This window comes from Coturnix japonica, chromosome 8 (genome assembly GCF_054131305.1).
Source record: "Coturnix japonica strain WE chromosome 8, WE-NBRP24, whole genome shotgun sequence".
NCBI lineage: Eukaryota > Metazoa > Chordata > Aves > Galliformes > Phasianidae > Coturnix > Coturnix japonica.
The window spans coordinates 9,925,251-9,944,421 of NC_140670.1; the positions used below are offsets into that span (position 1 = coordinate 9,925,251).

The 19,171-nt window shown below is 37.4% G+C and overlaps 2 protein-coding genes across 6 annotated transcripts in view; one reads left to right on the forward strand and one right to left on the reverse strand.

Moving 5' to 3' along the window:
* CTNNA3 (catenin alpha 3) overlaps positions 1-19,171 on the reverse strand; it is a 376,683-nt gene that overhangs the window by 181,413 nt on the left and 176,099 nt on the right. The window lies entirely within an intron of this gene.
* LRRTM3 (leucine rich repeat transmembrane neuronal 3) overlaps positions 18,583-19,171 on the forward strand; it is a 77,849-nt gene continuing 77,260 nt past the window's right edge. For all 3 annotated transcript variants that reach the window (XM_015866265.3, XM_085555009.1, XM_085555010.1), the window contains exon 1: positions 18,583-19,107. In XM_015866265.3, the coding sequence (XP_015721751.2) occupies positions 19,104-19,107 (4 nt within the window). In that variant the 5' untranslated portion in view covers positions 18,583-19,103. The remainder of the gene's footprint in view (positions 19,108-19,171) is intronic.

Genomic DNA, 19,171 nt, shown 5'->3' on the forward strand with positions numbered 1-19,171 from the left:
GAATGAACAAATTTTGTTTAACAGGGTGTCATTTCCACTGCAACCAGACTGGCAAGCAATGCTCTGCCTTCCAGTAATTCCTTTCTTCTCAAGGAACAACTTTTTGCCATAAAAATTCTATTCCCATCGAATTGAAGCTTCCCTTAAAGAAAGTAAGAGGTCTTTTTTTTTGCAGCACAAACTGAATTTTAAAGACTGAGGTCTGAAGTTTTGCTCCTTTCACACAGTGCCAAAGACCTTCAACCTATGTTACACTCCACCCAGACAAAGTTATTGCCGAAGTCTATTTATTCTCTTCCTCTTGTTGTTATAGTTGATTGCTCGGTGCAGAAATATTTGCTATGCCATCCTGGCTACGCAGATATCTTTTGGCACAAACCTAACTAATGAGGAATCAAAAAAGTATGATGTTGGGTATGATGATACAGAGGGCCTTATGGAGACATGCATTCCCTACTCAGTAGAGGAAAAAATGTAACATCTTTAGAAGGCATCATTAAGTAAAAAAGAGAGGATGGAAAAGGAAATGGGACTTTCATTTTTTAAAAAATGCACTGGTATAGTCCTTGTATTAAAATACCAGAGATCCTGTGGGCATGTGCAAAATAGAAAGAAGATTATGGAGTCCTGTGAGCCTTTAATTAAGGGTACAAGCAGCTGTCTATTAGTGCCACTACCCAAAATTCTTAGTTAAAAATGAGAAGACTGTATTTTCTGCAATCTATTCCTCATTCCAAATCCAATTTAAGTTCCCATAAATTCTTGTTTTCCTGTTCTAATAATCAAAAATTCAGTCAGAAGTCAGACTCCGTGACACTTGTCCCTTCCAATTCAAGATGCTCTGTTCCTTTCTATATAGAAAATATTCTCCAAAAGTTTACTAACTTGCTTATGATTTACTAACAGTGTTGTGAGAGAGAGAGATTTAGATGAAGATATAAATCAGACCTAAATCATTACCCTATATAGGTACCGATAAAGATGCAAAACACTGTTTAACTTCTTGATTGGCTAGATGGTTGGACTTGACGATCTTGACATTTTCTTTCCCAACCTAAATGATTCCTCTAAGATTCTATGATTCTGTATGGGGAAGAATAGGAACAAAGGAACAACTTTCAAAATCTTCATCCCAGACTGTAATTTAAATATAAATATAAATATTCCCTGGTGAGATATAGGGACAACAAAATTGTTTTAAAGCTGGGTGGAGGAGAGAAATATTGCATGGCAATTTTCCCCAGTATTCATCCAAGCTCAACAGCAAATGCATCCATTTGCTCGGCCTTGAGTTGGAGGCAGGGGGGAAGGAGGAAGAGGAAGTCACTTTGCAAGATGTTTTAAACTTACATTTTGTTAAATTAAATTCGGTCTAGAAAATCTGAGTAGCACTCAGTCCAAGTTACTGAAGTGGAAAAATTTAGACTGCTTCAAGCACCCCTCAGAATAACAACTGCAAAATATAAAGCAACAGAAATCTAAAAAGTGCAGTTTAAGAAATTCTTAATCTCAATGATTCACCAGTAAAAGGAGAAAAAAACCCACACAAAATAAAATTTACTGCATGGCAACAGTGAAGTGGTGGGAGTTTTATTTGGAAGATAAAAAATAAAGAAAGGAGTATTAACCGCTCCATGCCCTAAACCAAAGCTGTTCTCTAATTTTTTCCCCTTCAAAACATGTTTTTGTGATTAGAATGTTCTGGAAATTCCAGCATAGGAAAACAGGCAGATAATAAATACATCACTTCTGAGTTGATATTGCCTTTCTTAATAAAACTATGGCAATTACACAAAAATTCTTTGGCTGTAGACGCTCAAATTCAATATGAAGATAAATCAATACTGGCAAAGGTAAGACAAACTTTTCGTTGGATGGGACCTCAGGAAATATTTAATTTTTCCCATAAAAACAAATCCACTTGCCTAATCCCTACTCTGCCAGTACTGTTTATGCCTATACATCCACAGACATTTATAATCTTTTCTGATTCTAACCCCAGCTACTTCCATATATGAGATCTCCATAAACAGTGAAACTCTTCTTTAGTAGTTGACTATTTACATGGGTTAATAGTGATAGGACAAGGGAGATTTAGGTTAGATATTAGGAGGAAGTTTTTCACTCAGAGGGTAGTGACACAATTGAACAGGTTGCTCAAGGAGACTGTGGATGCCCCATTCCTGAAGGCCCTCAAGGCAAGGCTGGATGTGGCTCTGGGCAGCCTGGTCTAGTGACAGGCAACACTGTTCACAGCAGATGTTGCAGGCTGAAGCTATATCTATTGTGAAACTAGATCATGCTTGAGGTCCCTTCCAACCCAAGCCACTATGATTCTATGATCTTTGAGGTTTTTTTCAACCCAGGTCACTTGCAATATATATTTACATATGTGCATATAGTTATAGTTATATTATATATATATATATTATATATATATAATATCCTTTTTCTTTTCTCTGTCTTAGTAAATAGTTTTATCTCAATCCACAAGTTCCACATCTCTCCCCAGTCTCACTGGGAAGGGGTGTGGTGAGAGAATGTGGTGCCGCACCACCTGCCAGGTGAAACCACAAGAGGGCTCAGTCCTACTGAAAGAGTCTTGAAACAGTACCAACAAGGTTTAACTACTACTACTACAGACTACTATTTGATTCTTGCTCTGTTCAAAGAAAACAGTGTTAACAAAGAGGATAAGCTCTGGCCCCAACACTTTTCCTCCCTCCTAAGCAATGCTATCAGCAGTACTACAACATTTGACTGCCTCTCATGTCAGAAGGGATACCAACCCAGACATATGCCCAAATACAACTAGAGCTGTGAACCTATTTTGAGGAGAGCGATTTCTGATTTTACTTTCCAGTCCCTACAGTTTCAAGAATGTCTTGTACATTTTTTAGTAAGTGTAAAGAGAATACCTAATTTGAAAAATTACCAGCAAAAAGAAATATATTCAACTTTCTGGAAGCTTGAGATAAATAATAAATTGCAATAAATGTCTAACCAGATAATGCACCTAAAAAGGGACCGTAATATTATCTATGAAAACTAGGTTTTTTTGCTCTCCTCTGCCTAGAGACTTCTTTTCAAATCAGCATTATGTATTGAGCTTCTAAGTTCTACATAAATGCACTCTACATCATTTAATTAATATATTAACTGTTTAATTAATCATCCTTTTACTAAAATGCTAATTAACCGAGTCTGAAATAACTTCTGAGAATGTATCGGTCTATGTTTTTCATTCATAAAATATGCTTAAAGGTTTAAATCTTGTTGCAAGAAACCAAAAATTAAATCATTTGGTGAAAATGAAAACACTTTCAAATTCAGACAGTCTGGTTCCCATTTCCCTCCATTCATATCTATTTAAACATTTCCAAGTTATTTATATATTCCGAATAAGAAGAAACTATTTTATACTTGCTTGGAAATCATCACATCTCTAAACAAAACTTAATTTCTGCCAATGTTTTTGGAGGGGAAAAAAAAAAACAGAAAAACCCTTGAAAACCACATGAACTTCCCCTGTCAATTTTCAACATACAAATAATAATAATTAAAAAAAATTACTAAAACAACAGCTCCTATGAAAAAGACAGGAATTCCTATATTAACAAACGAACCTCTGAGCAGTCCAGAAGTATGTAGAGTCACAGCTCGTGTTCCTCTGGATGAAAAGCTCAAAAGAAAAAACAAGATAGGGAACAAAACTTAAATCAATGTAAGGAATAAAATTCTTCTGAGAGAAGTGTTTCTTGTTGATAACCCAATCATTTCTCCTGAATTTGTGTTGTTTTACTTGTTCCACAGACTTTCTGGGTAAGATAGCATCTCAGCCTTATAGATAATGCAGAGAGACAGTGACACAGCTTTGGGACAGCAGGAAGTCCAGATTCAGAAAAGAATTCTGAATTTCAAATTTCAGTGGCTCCCACTTCAGCTGCTAAAACAAGCACTGAGGAGATGCTATATAACTTCTGTTAGTTCAGAGACAGTCTGAAGTAGAAGGAGGGGAAAACCCAGACTGAAAGGACTGGAAACACAGTGTTCTATTTACTTACTAAGTATGATACTCTTAGGACAGATTTCCAGATACTGGGAAAGAATTACATACACAGGGAAATTCTAATCATTTAAAATAAGTAAAATGCACTGGCTGTCCAAAGTGAGTAGGAAATAAAGCTATTTTATAGGCTTAGAGGAGCTATTCCAGTTCAAAGGTGGTAAGAGTAAGGTTGGCTGATATACAGTATTGACCAGCTGAACAGCTAAATAAGATATTGTCCTACGGAAAGAAAAAAAAAAAAAGAAAAAAAAAAAAAGAAAAAAAAAAAGAAAAGAAACCTTCATCCCATAGGATGGAAGCAGGCATGGTCAGCAGCTATCTAAACAACCAGGGTTTTCTGTTGTTGCTGTTGTTTGTTTGTTTGTTCTTGTTCGGTTTTATTTATTGGTCTTCAGTCAAAGACACAAGAACAGAAGAATTCCTTACAGTTAGACTAGGTTTGAATTAATAAAATGGATATATTCTTATCTATTTACGAAGCATCTGCTTCATACATGTTTTTGTTTTCATTTGTGTTTCCTGAATGAGGAATGGATCCTGAAGAGATTTCAGGAATGCCTATGAATATGCTTTAAGCAATTATTTTTCTTTTTGTTCTAATCTGTTAACAGGTTAAAAGTTAGACATTACAATTAGAAATTTGCTTAGCAAACACCTATAAACTTCTTCTTAGGTATTCTATTAAACTAGCAAGAATACTTTTATACCATAGATTGAGATAAAACCAATACAGCAGTAAATATATTGCTTTGCTTCTTCTCATGTAACAATCCTTGTTTGGCTCAAGTGAAACAAGTGGTCTGAGTCACTGGAAATGCATTATAGAGAAAAGTGCACTGGATTTTCATGAATGTTATATTATCTTGATAAACTCTACATTCATTTTTCCAGCCATGGTGCTTGTTCCTCTAATAGCTTCAGTTTCTTTCCAGCATGGGAGCTTTCAGCTTCTGAACAACTCAGGAATACCACTGAAACTTATTGGGAAGTTGCACAAAATTGCTTACCTACACCGAGTTAGAGCCAGCTGGAATAACACTGTGAGCACAGACAGATCATCTTCAGAAGCCTCTGTTATTGTTTTAGCTGTGATTACTCGAGAATTACATGAATTTTGATAACAGGATTATCGCATTTTCTTTGTACGCTTTGTCCAGCATGCTATCATCCTGCAACCATCTCCAGGAAAAACAAAACACTTTCCTTGTCTGCTATAAAAAAAAATCCCAATAAATGTCAAATTGATGTCTATTTCACTTCTTTATGCATTAGAAAGTGATTCAACTTGGATTTCTGTATGGACTAAAAGGAACAGTAGAAAGGAAACTCCTCAGATCAGAGCAGTATGCCACTGTTACCAAGCTGTTCCAAACCTAAAGGCTGACACTTTACAATTTGGTACCAGTGCACATACTATTCAAACATACAGACTCACATAAACTACCTACTTCAGTGTGATCTTTAATTGCAGATCAAAGAAGGAGCTGAGAATGGTGAAATATTATATCCCGCATTCATAGAATCACAGAATGGCTTGGGCTGGACAGGACCTTAAAGACGATCTAGATCCAACCCCCCCTGTCATGGGCAGAGTTACTAGATTGGGCCGCTTCTTAGCAGAAATGAACTTTGCAAGCAAGACTTTTAATCATTACCTGAGGGACTCTTCACAAGGTGGTGAAAATCTCATTATCTCAGCCTCTTTCCCTATGGAATACTAATCATGAGTAACTGGACACAAAAGCTCCCTTTTAGAATGTCAAATAAGTTATCTACTTCAGTTCAAAGTTAATTAAGATGCAAATGGAAGACAATATTACAGTGTAGTTCCCTTCCCCTAAATGAAGAGACGCATTGGTATGAGGGACAGCTACTCAGAACAGAAAAACATTTTTCATGCCATGAAAATTCATACTTAGACTGAACAGTGTATACCTCTTGTGGCAACCAGAGCCAAACAAATTTCAGCTATGCATCATTTACATGACACTCATCTTATGAAGGTAGTCCTCCTTTAACAGAGACATTTATGCAGCAATTTCTTTACATAAAATTATTCCTTTTCTTGGGAAGTTAAAGACAACAGTATGGCTGGCTGATGAATGCCAAAACCTAATCCACTAGATAATGGCAAAGCTCAGGAGGAGCAGCAGCACTTTTTTTGTGAGCTCCCAACATTTCTGTCACTGAAAGTGTTGTTGTGTGATAAACAGGTTGTTTCAAAAGCAGCAATAATTCCTATAGATTATCTGGGAAGCCAGAGTTAACAAATTGCTTCAATTTTGGATTTTAGAAATCTTCCAAAAGCATTATCTGAAGCCCACACAAGCACGTCTAACAGATACTCTCAATGTCTGCCAGTTATGAATGTGTAAATTGAAAGTGCATACATGGAATCTTAGTATAAATTATTATAGATGGTTTGTTTTGAATATCAGGAATGAAACCACCCAAATGGTGATGAGACATAAAAAAGTTACCTCTGTCTTTTATTCTAGTTGTAGAACTCAAATTATATGCAAATGGGGGCAGCAATTAATTTCACAGGAAACACAACCAGCAAAACATACAACCAGCAATTGTCAAATTGTGAAACTCATCATTAAGATCCTTATAATGGCCTCTGAAAGAAATTCTGAAACTGTGTGCTCAAGGATAGCATTGTTCTCATATACAAATCCTTATCAGCCTCAAAGATACATCTATTGACTGTCAGTCTCAGAAATGTTTAAATAGTATACCGTTCCCTAAAGTGATGAGTTTAACTATCCATAGTTTTTATTGCCATTTTTATGCATGAACATGGGTAGCACCCTAATGATTTCCTAAATTGTTTCATACATATATTCTAACTTTCTTGGATAGCAACAATGGAGATAATGGGGATGGAAACAAAGCAGATTTCTTTTCTGCTGCAGACTGATGTTGTATTGAACTGTGGAAAATAAGTACTGACACACATAACTCTCTCAACCAGCCTCTGACAAGGAAATAATGCATGGCTGTACACAAATTGTGCACAAAGACCAACACCAGCAAAGGGTGACAAAGGCTGTGAACATACAAAGCACACTTACTGAAATATAAAGACTGCTCCAAATGTAATGCCTCCTATTTTATTGTCAGCTTACAACATCAGAGATGGATGTTGGTGTCATGGCAGCAGAGTCTTAACCTTCCACTGAATGTTGTTGCCATGTAACTGAGGGCAGCACTCTGACAAAATGGTATCTGACATGAAGTGCATATGAAGCAAAGGTGTGTAACTGAATTTTTTCATGCAGAAAAAAATTGCACCTAGTGACATTAATCAACAATCACTGAACGTTTACAAAGACCAGGCAGTGGATGTGAGCACAGTGAAGCAGTGGGTGGCACATTTCAGCAGTGGTGACAGCAGTGTGAAAGACAAGCCACATTCCAGATGGCCATGCAGACTTTTATGAGTGCAGCATGCAGCTTTTCTCATCATTGGTGAAAATTCATAGCTGACAGTGGTGCCTGTGCTGAAAAATAGTGCTTTGTAGATGAGAATTTGCTCTATCAAACAGTGTTATTGTGCTCTTTGTATCTGTTCTAGTTTTCATAGAAACAAACATGTGGCATTACTATTGGAGTGGCCTACACACATTCTAAGCTCAGTGGGGCATACAGGATTTCTACTGTTTACATACATTTTTGCTACAAGTAGCCTGAAGCAAATAATACCAAGTAGCAATGTAGGGTATCATAGCAAAGAACACAAATGCTGTAGTTAAATATTTAAAAATAAAAGGATATCTAATAGCCATCAAATACTTAAAGCAGCTGTCAAAATAGAACAGAAAGAAGGTCATCTGGCAGATTTATTACTTGATATGCTAAACATTTGAGAGGCTAAGTTTGTGAGAGTTACAGGATCAGCAACTGTCCCTTTAATTTTTTGGATGCCTGTTGTATTATTAATTTATGATAAGATATAGGATTAAATGTTTGAAAAAAAGAGAGAAATGTGCCAATAGAGAAACTTCTCCCACTTAAATTCTGCAAATTAGACACTTTCATTTGACAATAATTAATACTGCCATCACTTAAGACATTTGACTATGAAAAAAGCATGCTACTAAGAGCAGGAATTTTCTCTTTCTCAGCATCCCTACTCTAATTTACATTAACTTTTTAAAGTGAATCCTAGTCAGAAATTTAGCAACACTAAGTTCATTCCCACAGTATCAGTAATGGGCAATACAAAAGCACTGTTCTCACTAACAGTACAAAAATCTTCATAACCACATCTGGAATTGGTGCACAAATACAAATGACCAGAGTAGTAACTAATGCTGGAAACATATTCTAAATCTGGCTTTGGATAAGACTTTGACTTTTGACTAGTGTTTCTCTCATATATCTTTCTGCACAATGGGTTAGAATGTTAAACACTGGTCTTTACATGAACATATGAATTACCAGATTCTTTAAAACATTATTCATTCGATCAACAGCTATCTTATATAGGTACGATGGCACTTACGTAAGGAGAAAATATATTCACAGATACTTACAGTTTTCTTTCTGGAGACTCTTGGATACAGTGGCTTTCTTCAAGACTTCTATTCATTTATAGATCACTTTTCTAACAGTATATTTCCACTTGACTTTAAATCACATAGAGAAGAACACTGAATTTGCTATGCCAGATAAGATATGTTCCAAGATTCTATCTCAGTGTGGCAACTATTAGGTATTTCAGATGAAACTGCAAAGATCTTCATAGGAGGCAGTTCTTATTGAATAACATAGCCTTACAGTATATTTTTTTCCTAGCATCCATTAGTTCTACTCTTTCTTTTTCCTACCCTGTGTCAATTACCTATGCAAGCAAAAAGCACCAAAGAGCATCACTGCAGAAGGGATCCCACAGAGATAGCATAAACCCAACAATGCAGCTGAAAAGATGTATTTTGATGAAGAAAGAAAAAAACAAAAGGATATTTAGCTTCCCCTGAATGGTTCTTCTTTTCTAACTTTCCTACCAATTTCAGATAAAACGTATTGTCATAATTCTATTCACGACTGTTCTGTATATCAGACTGGTAATGTTTATACTGGTAAATTAAGATTAGGGCCTCTTTTAGTCATATATTGAGAGAAAAAAAAAATAAGTACATTACTATTCTAGGAGCTCACAGTCTTATAAAGGAACATAGGAAAGGGTTCAAGACAAGCTCAAAAAGCTCACACATACTTTTTGCTGTGTTAATGATACATCTTTATACATAAACATCTGTTTATGATCTGGACCTCAGTTTGGTCAAATGAGAAATGATGACAAACATATGCTTTAGGATCAAATCAGTAAAGTGGGATTTTTGTAATACATAGAGATTTATCTGACATCTATTTATGCCAAAAGATTTACCCAGTAGGAAATGGATGGAGATATCCTTATATCCTTTATGCCTGAAGACAATATACTTGATTTTGAAACTAAGCTCATGTTTACACGCCCTTTGTATTTTGTCCTGATTCCTTTTCCCATTCAGGGTCACCTGGGATGCAGAAACAGAGCTAGTGACTCACTCAGATTCAGCATCAGCGTCTCCATTATGTGGGCTGTTTGGAACTTCTACTTAGTTACTGACTGTCAGCATTGCTTGCTCTCTAAACTTTTCCATATGCAACTAAGCTGTTGGAGATAAAGGTGTGTTTTTTAAGCTTCTTAGCTACTTAGGAGATATAGTAGACTGGATTGAAGGATTTACAAATTGGAAAAGCTACAGTACGCAAAAAGTACAATGTGCCTATCTCACTACTCTTGCAAGAAAGAAGAGAAAGGGTAAAAGCTAATTCTCCTATCCATGTCAGCTTCCTCTCTTCTTCCCTGTGTCTGCAGCACCTTTCAAATCTCTGGTCAAGCAGAAATTAACACTGCCGATATTTACTACTTTACACTGTGATGCATTAGAAAAACATCGTGCATAGTGTTTGAATTCCTCTGATTTTATCATGTAATTTATTTGTTGGCCTGTCCACTGGATAAAAAAGACACTGAGTTTTAAGAAGCAATGGAGTACACTGTCACAAGAAAAAAAAAATCTATAGTAAGACTTCTTGTTTTGAACAATTATATGGGAGCCTATTGCTTTTTCTGTAAAAAAAAAATATTGGTTTTTGTTTTTTATTTTATCACATTTCATTTAATACAGTTTTATTGAGTAGACATGGTCCAGAAAAGATGAACATGAAGTCACGTAAATCACATCCGTTTTCTGTAAAGCCGTTTGCCAGACTTACTACTGGGAAAAAATAAGAAAGGCAAATACAGAATGGAACAGCTAGTCAAAACAACTCACCTCTTTATTTTTTGAAGCAGAAAGTTCTAGTTCATCCTTACTGGGCACAGAAGAGTAACCTCTAAGACTAACTTGAAGCAGATTGAGGGCTAATCAACTAAACATGTCTGTCAGTGTAATTAAGATTCTTGATCTTTCTCAGAAGCACCAGAAACCACAGCTGGAATATTTGTAATCTGCTGTAGCTTACTTAATTGAAAAGGACTTGATTGAATTATTAAGATTACAGAAATCTACAACTTTTGATGAGACAGAGAAGAAATATTTTTTTGCAGGAAAAGAGCAGAAAACAAAATTAGGCTGAAGCCAGGGAAGGAAGTGACTAAGCAAGCAACTGTAACCATTTGGAATAAATCATTTTTATGCTAGTCACACTGTGTATGAACATAATTATATGCTTCTTAACTTTGTTCGCGTTTTTCTCTTTCAGTTGCAAATCTGTTCTACTGTCATGTTTAGTTTTCAAAATGTTACTAATGCTGCACAAAAACACAGAATTCTGGTCATCTTTGGATCTGAAAAACAAAACCTCAGAATACCACAACTGAGTGCAAGAACAAGTGTACTCACAGGGATAAGCTGGGATGTTTCTTTGTCCAGTTTTTCACGTAAGCAAGAGAAAAGAGAAACTGGAAGTTGTTTCCAAGTATTTCAACAGGTCAAGTGAAATCAAGATATCCTGTACTCTTAACTGTTTATACCTGTACACTTCTTTGCAGTGAAGAGCAGTAACATAACTAAAAACTAGAAAGTAGCTCTACCTAGTAAGAATAATTGTCTCATTTACTAATCTAGGACTGATCCTAAGAAATTATATTCTCTTTTCATTTCAACCAATTGAAATATGTTAGCAATCATTCACAACTTACATATGCAAAATTAAATGTATTGTTTAGTAGTTCTGACTGTTTTCAAAATGAAATTCTTGTGACATCTAAAAAGTCCTACCATGAACAGAAGGTGACAGCCCTTATCAACCTAGTTTGTCCTCAAAAGAAATTTTGCCATTAGAATAAATCTTACCCAAAGCAAGTAATAAAAATGACAAAAGAAATGGAAGTCCTAAAATGGATAGGTAGCCTAACTGAAAATGTTTGAAAATAAATATTGTAAGATAAAAAAAAAAAAAAAAAGTGATGGTAGGAATTTACAAAACTGATCAATTTCCAGAATAAGGAAATGCTACTGGGCTTCTCAACAATGGAGATACAGAGGAATAAGGAAAATTAGGGTTTAAGATGCAGTTTGGGAAGCAAGTTATAAGATTTTATTATCTTTTTTTGAGATTTTTGAGAAGGTGTGATCTTGGCTTTCCTGTAATCAAAGTTATTTTCAGCTACCTTATTCTAGAAGTCGAAGAGCCACAGCAGTCAACAGGTGTTGACCTGATAGCATCAGTAATTTCTCAGCTTCAGTATACAATGAGATACCAAGGCAGTTTCATTTGGAGTACCAAGGAGCAGCTAGTTAAATGTGTAATAAGGAACACATCTGACATTCCAAAATGCCTAAGCGTACTTTATCTATACACTCTGTGCTGAGCAACTAGAAGATATCCATTTCTTGAATAAGCATATGTAGTGTAGGAATTAAGGAGGAATGGCTATGGGAAAGGCATGAAGAAGAAAGGTTAATCTTGAGCTTTTTACCTACACATCAATAACTAAAGACTGAAAAGGTCTAGGGCTTCCTGGAGAATAAAACTCCTTGCTGCTTACCAACCACAACCATCATTGCAAAGTCATATACTTTTCAGCTGATGAGAGCCTGGATCAGTATGTGACATCAAACAGAGTCTAAAGATCCCCACACAGCCATATTGTGCACACCTGACTCTTCACAGGACAGCACCAAGCTGCTCCAGCAATGTCACATCTGTGGGACAAGACTGCAAATCTGCTTGAAGTCAGTTACATGATGCTATCAACTCCATCCATGTCCCAACCATTACTGGAAATCTGTGAAAATGAAACTTTACAACAAAATTCCTTTGTTAATTTGGCTCCTCTGAAAATAAATTCTCTAACTGTGCAGTGATTGTTATAACAAGATAGAAGTCAGATATACCTAGGAGAACAAATTATAGCTCACAGGCAAACCAATCTCATGATGACACATAACATATTCTGAATGCTTTAAACTACATTACATGTGGGTGCTGCTGGGATAGTAAAACAGTAGACTGCCTTCTGGTAATGGCCTATTAGATCCCAATAGAGTAGGAAGCAACTGCAGAGGGTGTGGGTTTATTTTAACCTGCCTGGAATCTTCATAAAAGACTACAGGCAGAATTGCAAACAGAGGCCACTGAGAACATTTTATGTTTTGCGCTTGCACCTCTCTAAGGCATTTATCATTCACCAGGATGGAGGGGAGCAGTCACAATACCCACCAAAAGAGTGAGACTTAGTCATGGCATCCACCCAAAGGAGAACAAGGGTACCTACCCCTGACGGGAAGGATGTTGCAACCCTGACTGAATTCAGAGGCCACCATGTCACCGTCCAGACCTCTGGTTGTGTAGTGTACATGAGCCTTTCCTTGGCATCATGAGGCAGCAGTCAGAGCAGCTGCGTGAGGTGTGAGCAGGTAGATAATCTGCTCTCCCTCATTGCAAGGCTACAGGATGAAATAGATAGACTAAAAAGTGTCATGGAGACAAAAATAAGGAGCAGGAAAAGCCATTCACCCATGCACAGACAAGTTACTTCAAAGGAAAAAAAACCACATAATCCAAGGTAGTCTGTATCACATAAGGTTGAGGAAAAAACTTGCAATGTGGGAGGCAAGAAAACAAAGGAAAGGAGAGAATGAAGGCAAATCTGTGCTTGAAGCTACAAATTAAAACCCTCCTTGCCTGCTCCGCTGCCCCAGGCGCCTCCCTACAACAGGCGCTGGGTGTGAAAGACCCATTTGTGGGTGATAACAGACCACTCAGGCTAGACCAACAGACAAAACAAAACCAGGAAAAGCCTCCAGAAAAGGGTAATCTACAATGCTGGACAGTCTGTTACAGTACTTTATTAACAGTGCCTCTTCCTAACACCTAGCTTATATCTCTCCTCTCTTGGAGGAGAGATTCTTCATTCCCCCTAGTTCCATCACTTTGCAGCCCACCTACTTGTAAGCTCCCTTCAGTACTGGAAGGCTGCAATGGGGTCTCTCTCAGTCTCATCATAGGGGAGATGCTCCAGCTCCCTGATCATCTTCACGGCCCTCCTCTCAACTTGCTCCATCATCTCCATATTCTTCACAGTCAGAAGTCTCTGTGACGTATCCAAAATGCCTACCTTTTAACAGAATTATAGAGTTGAAAATGTTTACTATTCAACAGTATGTAACTGTGCCTGAGGAAAGTGATAGCATGTGTCGCCCTGCAAACCGCATCACTGAGGAGTTTCTCCTGGCATACAAAAACTGACAGGTGCGTTCCTGATGTTTTCTATAAGCAATCAGATGTTATAGATATGTTTTTGACTCCTAGAAAGGAGGCAGGTCTCTGACTGAGTTTCAGATCTTCCCCCACCTTAACACAGAATTTGTAAAATGCAGTCCTTTCACCTTTCAAAGCTAATTGTTCCTAGCTGAAGAACAAGGAGATGTTTCCATTTATCTACATCTTCCATCTACCACTGTGGTCCTTAGGTCAGTATCAACAAACTTCCGGGTAAAGTCTGATCCTCCTCTCAGTGCTCTTCCTTGTTTCTTTAAAGTAATGTGTTACCTCAGTCCCTCTGCACTGCATGTTCCCTGAATTTCCCTTTCCCACACTTCCTTTTTGCTATGTTCACCTTTGGCAAATCCTGCATCCTTCCAAGTTTCCCATGCTTCAATACTTCCCTGGGAGTTACACCCTTCCAGCTCTAATCTAATCCTCACAGAACATCAGGTTCATTTAATCACTGGCTCAAAAATTGTAGACATTTTATTAGATTTATCTACTCTAAATGATACAGTGATAGCACACCAAAGTACCCTTTAGAACAAGCTACAATTGCTAACCCAGCTGATTCCTGGTTTCTCTATAGTGAAATAAAGTTGAGGGAAAAACATAAACCCAAGCCCTTCATAAACCCAAAAAGAACACAGTGCAGCACTTTTTATCTGCAGTTCCCCGAAGGAACATGTGGTTACACACAAAAAGGCACTCCTAGACCCAGGAGTTCTATCTATAAACAGAAAAACACTGTATCCAGAAGCCTACTCTCTGTGCATTAAGAACATAACACATTGTGGCTAAAAAGGATCATATTGGTTTTCCAAATGAATTTCTTATGGAAGTAACAAAATAGAAACATTTCTTAAAAACAAAACAAAAACCACTCAGTTACAACAATTATTGCACAAGAGACGTATTTTAAATAATGAGCATGAAAGAAGGAAAACAATGGAAAACAAGTGACCAAGCAGGGAAAGGCTTCTGACAGCTGATACACATAGAATACCACTAACCACAGCTAACTGCTGTTTTCTTGCACTTTGGGAAGCCTACATTTCTTCTCTGCACCCCTCATTCCTCAGCCTACTGGAGCCTGGCAATTCTGTCATCCCAAATGACCACAGCAAATACACATATGTGGTCCCTGCAGGTGCATTTGTCAGGGTCATAAGGAATCAAGAATTGCTCTTTCACCTGCTCTTTTGTAACCATGTTCGATTCCACACCAGTTCTGTAGAGATACTAGCTTTCACAGTGAATGTGATCTTTTGTTTGAAGCTTTGCTATTCTGGCTGCAATTCAGGTTAGGAAGTAATTAGCTTTTCAGAGGCGAGTTGTGGCAGGGAACAAAGACCACAGCCAGAATGAATGTAAAAAGAAAATATATTCAAATTTAACTAAATAAGCAAAACCAAACATGAAATTAAATTAAAGCAAATTACTCCAAAGGCTGGCAGTGAGCAAATTCATACAGTTCAGACAGATAGTCTACTGAAAGTTTATTACCAAGAAAAAAATCGGAACCATCTCTACCTTGGGATACTGTACCATTCTGAAACATCTTTGAGTTTAATTTGTTGGTCACACTGATCAAGAAAATCATAGGCTCCATCCAACACTGCCTTGTCACCTGTATTAACATTAAGACATGCTTAACAACATATCTGTCAAATTTTTATTTTTTTTTTTAGTGTATGTCATTTTTACCCTCAGAGAAAGCCCAAGAAAACAAATCATGGAAGCAAACAACTCAAAACCAATAAGGTACATGGAATCTCAATTTATACCTAAGGCTGAAACAGAGACTGTGTAAGAGAGTACACAAATAATTGTCCTAAGAGTATTTTCTTTTCAGAATAGTAAAAAATTCTGTCTTTGTAGAGAGAAGAGAAGGAATAACATTGATTCTCAGCACTAATCAGTGCTCACACGCAGTCAGTGCAAAGGCACTGACTTCTATTATTTTCATCTTGTACCTCTTGTTCCTGACTTCGAACTGCTACTTCAGTACAGCATGCAGGTCTGCCTAGTGCAGGCACAGAGCACTGAACTTAAAACTTCTGTGGCTACAGCAGCTAAAAGACACAAACTCACATGTGGTCTAAGTTAAATTCAAACCAATGCTGTAACTCCTCCTAGGAGTTGTGAAATTAAAACAAGCTTATCCATAAGACACATTAACCAGTTTGGCCTAGAGTTCTTTTTTCCTAGTGGCATGATTTAGAAGGTAATGCAGTGGGGTTGCAAAGATATATAAACTGTATTTGATACAAGGCAAAGGTTAAATCCCTTACAAAAGGTATCTTCCTATCTAAAATGCAGCTTTAACTTAATTCCCTATTTTTCATCGTTTATCATACGACTATCAGACCATGCTGAAATTCTGCTTGAAATGGTTCATACTGGGAGCAGCTTTATTTCAGCAATTTGAAAAGAAATCATTCAACTGTATGAAGATACAGAAATGTAATTTAAAGAAACTGTTTATCAGACACTGGCACTTTTCCTGCTTGTGTAATTCAAAAAGGATCTCAGTAAAGAAAATTGAATTTGGCAATCCATTAATACAGATTTGATGCTCTCTCTGTTCATCTCTTGATGTCTCACCCCTTTCAGAAAAATGAAAATAACTAATGGTAAAAGAGTGGCTGTTCCCTCACATTTGTCCACTGTACTGGCAATTATTAAAACCCTGGAAAAGCTACTGAAGCTCTGCTGACTCATGGTGGCAGAGAAATTACTTGTTAATTCCATAATGAAGATACAGAAAGAAGACAAAGGAAGAAAAGCCAGAGAACTATCAAAGTCTGAGAAGAAGGATCAGACTGAGCTAGTAGAGAAAGTAATACCAGCTCTTACTGAGAAAGAATTTGGAAGGAATCTGAAGCCCTACATACTACATACTATGTTTGAAGCAGATGAAGATTCAGACTTAATTTCACCCCACCTGACTTTAAATGTCTGAGCTGTTTCAACAAAGAGCTCACTTGTCACAGGCATCCTCTTCTGTCAGCAGAGGAAGAGAGTGGCAGTTCCAGGAGACAAACTGGCTTACTGAAGGTCTGAATTGTCTTCCAAAGATGCCAGTCCTTCTCCATCAAGTACACACAGACCTCAAGGCAGTGATGGAAAACCTACAATAAGCACATCAGGGCAGGCACGTGATACTCCTGCCAGCCAAACAGCTCCCCAGACTATCACAGTGCCCAGGACATCCTGAATTTTTTCACCAGCCTCCCAGGCCTACAGATCAGATTTAACAGCTAAAGAGATGCTGTGTTGGGAATGGGAGATCATGATAAATTTAGAATTAACCCTTTACTTCTCCACAAAACTGAGTCACAGTGCAGAAATTTTTTTGTGGTGGGGCTTGATGCAGATAAGTAGTTTTGACTGACAACATGATAAACATTCACCAATTGCTATTAGCCAGGGGCAACTGTGCTCCTAATTTAGGCACTACAGGTAGGTGCATTAATTCTCTGTCGCAATTGCTTTAAGCCTGAAGTCATTCACAGAATAAGTACTAGCCAGTGCTGGCATTTTAAAACATGGAAAATTTTAGGTTTTACCTTGTTTTAAATTCTTCACTGCTCAAAATCCAAAGCACATTTTTCCAAGGAGTAAGGTTCCTCAGAGGGGAACAGCAATTCTTACAGCTGTCTCATTGCATTTGAAGGACTATCAACTGTACTCCTCTTTTAACAAGTAGCACACTTCAGGCTTTTGCATGATCTACCATCACACAGAGCTTTGACCTGATAAGTCTCCATCATCTCTGATCACAGATTTCTTGATGAAGGAAGAATGCTAACATGGTGTGTTTGCTATAATGCTATAATGCCATCTTACCATCACTCTGCCCAGTTAACAGGATGTGTCCTTTCTCTACAGCATACAGCAAATAAAGTAAAAGGAAAGAGAAAAAGGCTCTTTGTAACAATTCAGAGTCACACGTCTAAAAGAATTCTGCATGCTTTACCTTCACATAAAATTCTACCCACGACATAACCTACAGTAAAAACAATTCACCTGATAGAGGTAACACATCAAGCCGCTTAGCTTGTCCCCATATTGTAAGGATTATGAAAGAGTGTGTTTGAAATGTTTGTGCTGTGGAACAAAGTGACAACAAGTTCGGAAATAAATGAGCACAATACTCTCTTCTAACCTCCTGGCATTACGCCTTTTAACAGATGAGAAAAAAGCAAAAAGGCAAATTGTCAGCTCCAAAACATTTTTCACATTGTAAAGTGTAGTGTTCCCCACTGAAATGCTTGATAAGTGACACAGTGAGGGGCTGATCCTTCACTAAAAAAATTTAAAAAATAAAAGAATAAATTGTGAGTTATTGCAAAAATGTCTTGTGAGCACGTCTAATGCAATGAAGGGGAAAAAAAATAGAAAAAAAAAAATAACCATTAGGACTGGAAATTTGTATCCGTGTCCTACAAATGTCACGTTATCCTCCCAGACAAAAGTCTCAGCTATTAACTTCAAGGATGCAAAACAGCTTTCAGAAACAGTAAAAGAGGCTAAGAGGATTTGGATATTTCAGCATACCTCACTAATTTACATTGAAGCTGACCAGTCTGCTCCTATTACTCACTCAGAACAATCACTCTTTTCCCAGCAGAGCTTACTCATTTGCAAGATAAAAGGAAGACATTTCTGCACATGCCCATAATATTCTTCACCACTGGGGGCAGCTTTACATAAGACTGCATCGCCGAAACCAAAGCAACAGTCGGACGGAGCTTTCAGAATGACAGTACGCAGAAGTGAGCAGAGCGTGTTCGTTGTACGGGCTTATTCTACCTTCTATGCTACAAAGCAGCTTCCTAGCCGGATCGGGTACTAAGTGAGGGAACTGCTGTGCTATGGAATACAGATGTGTGAATACAGATAGCTAAACGGTGCTCGGAAGAATCTAAAATGCTTTCTTATTTTGAGAAATTTTAAGAGCCAGGTTCCTAACTATAAAGATGCAAAAACGTAACATCCATGAAGATCCTATTACCTAGGAAGAATTTGACATTTTGCTGCGAATGCTGTGTTGGGATTGATTTATTCTTGGAGTGTTCTGCATGGCTGGCAAAGAATAATGTTCCAAAATCGGTCCATCTCCCAAGGGGTCCAATTTTTCTTCCTGGGTGTCAGCGAGCCCTGACTCACTACAGTGCAGCTGACAGGGGCTGCCATGCTTGTGGCACACTAAGCAAAAAACAAAAGACCTAAGGACGACCTTTGAACAACACAAAGGATGGGTATGTTTTTCATGTTATTTTTTTAATATACAATTCATAGCCACTGCATAGCCTCTGCTTTAAT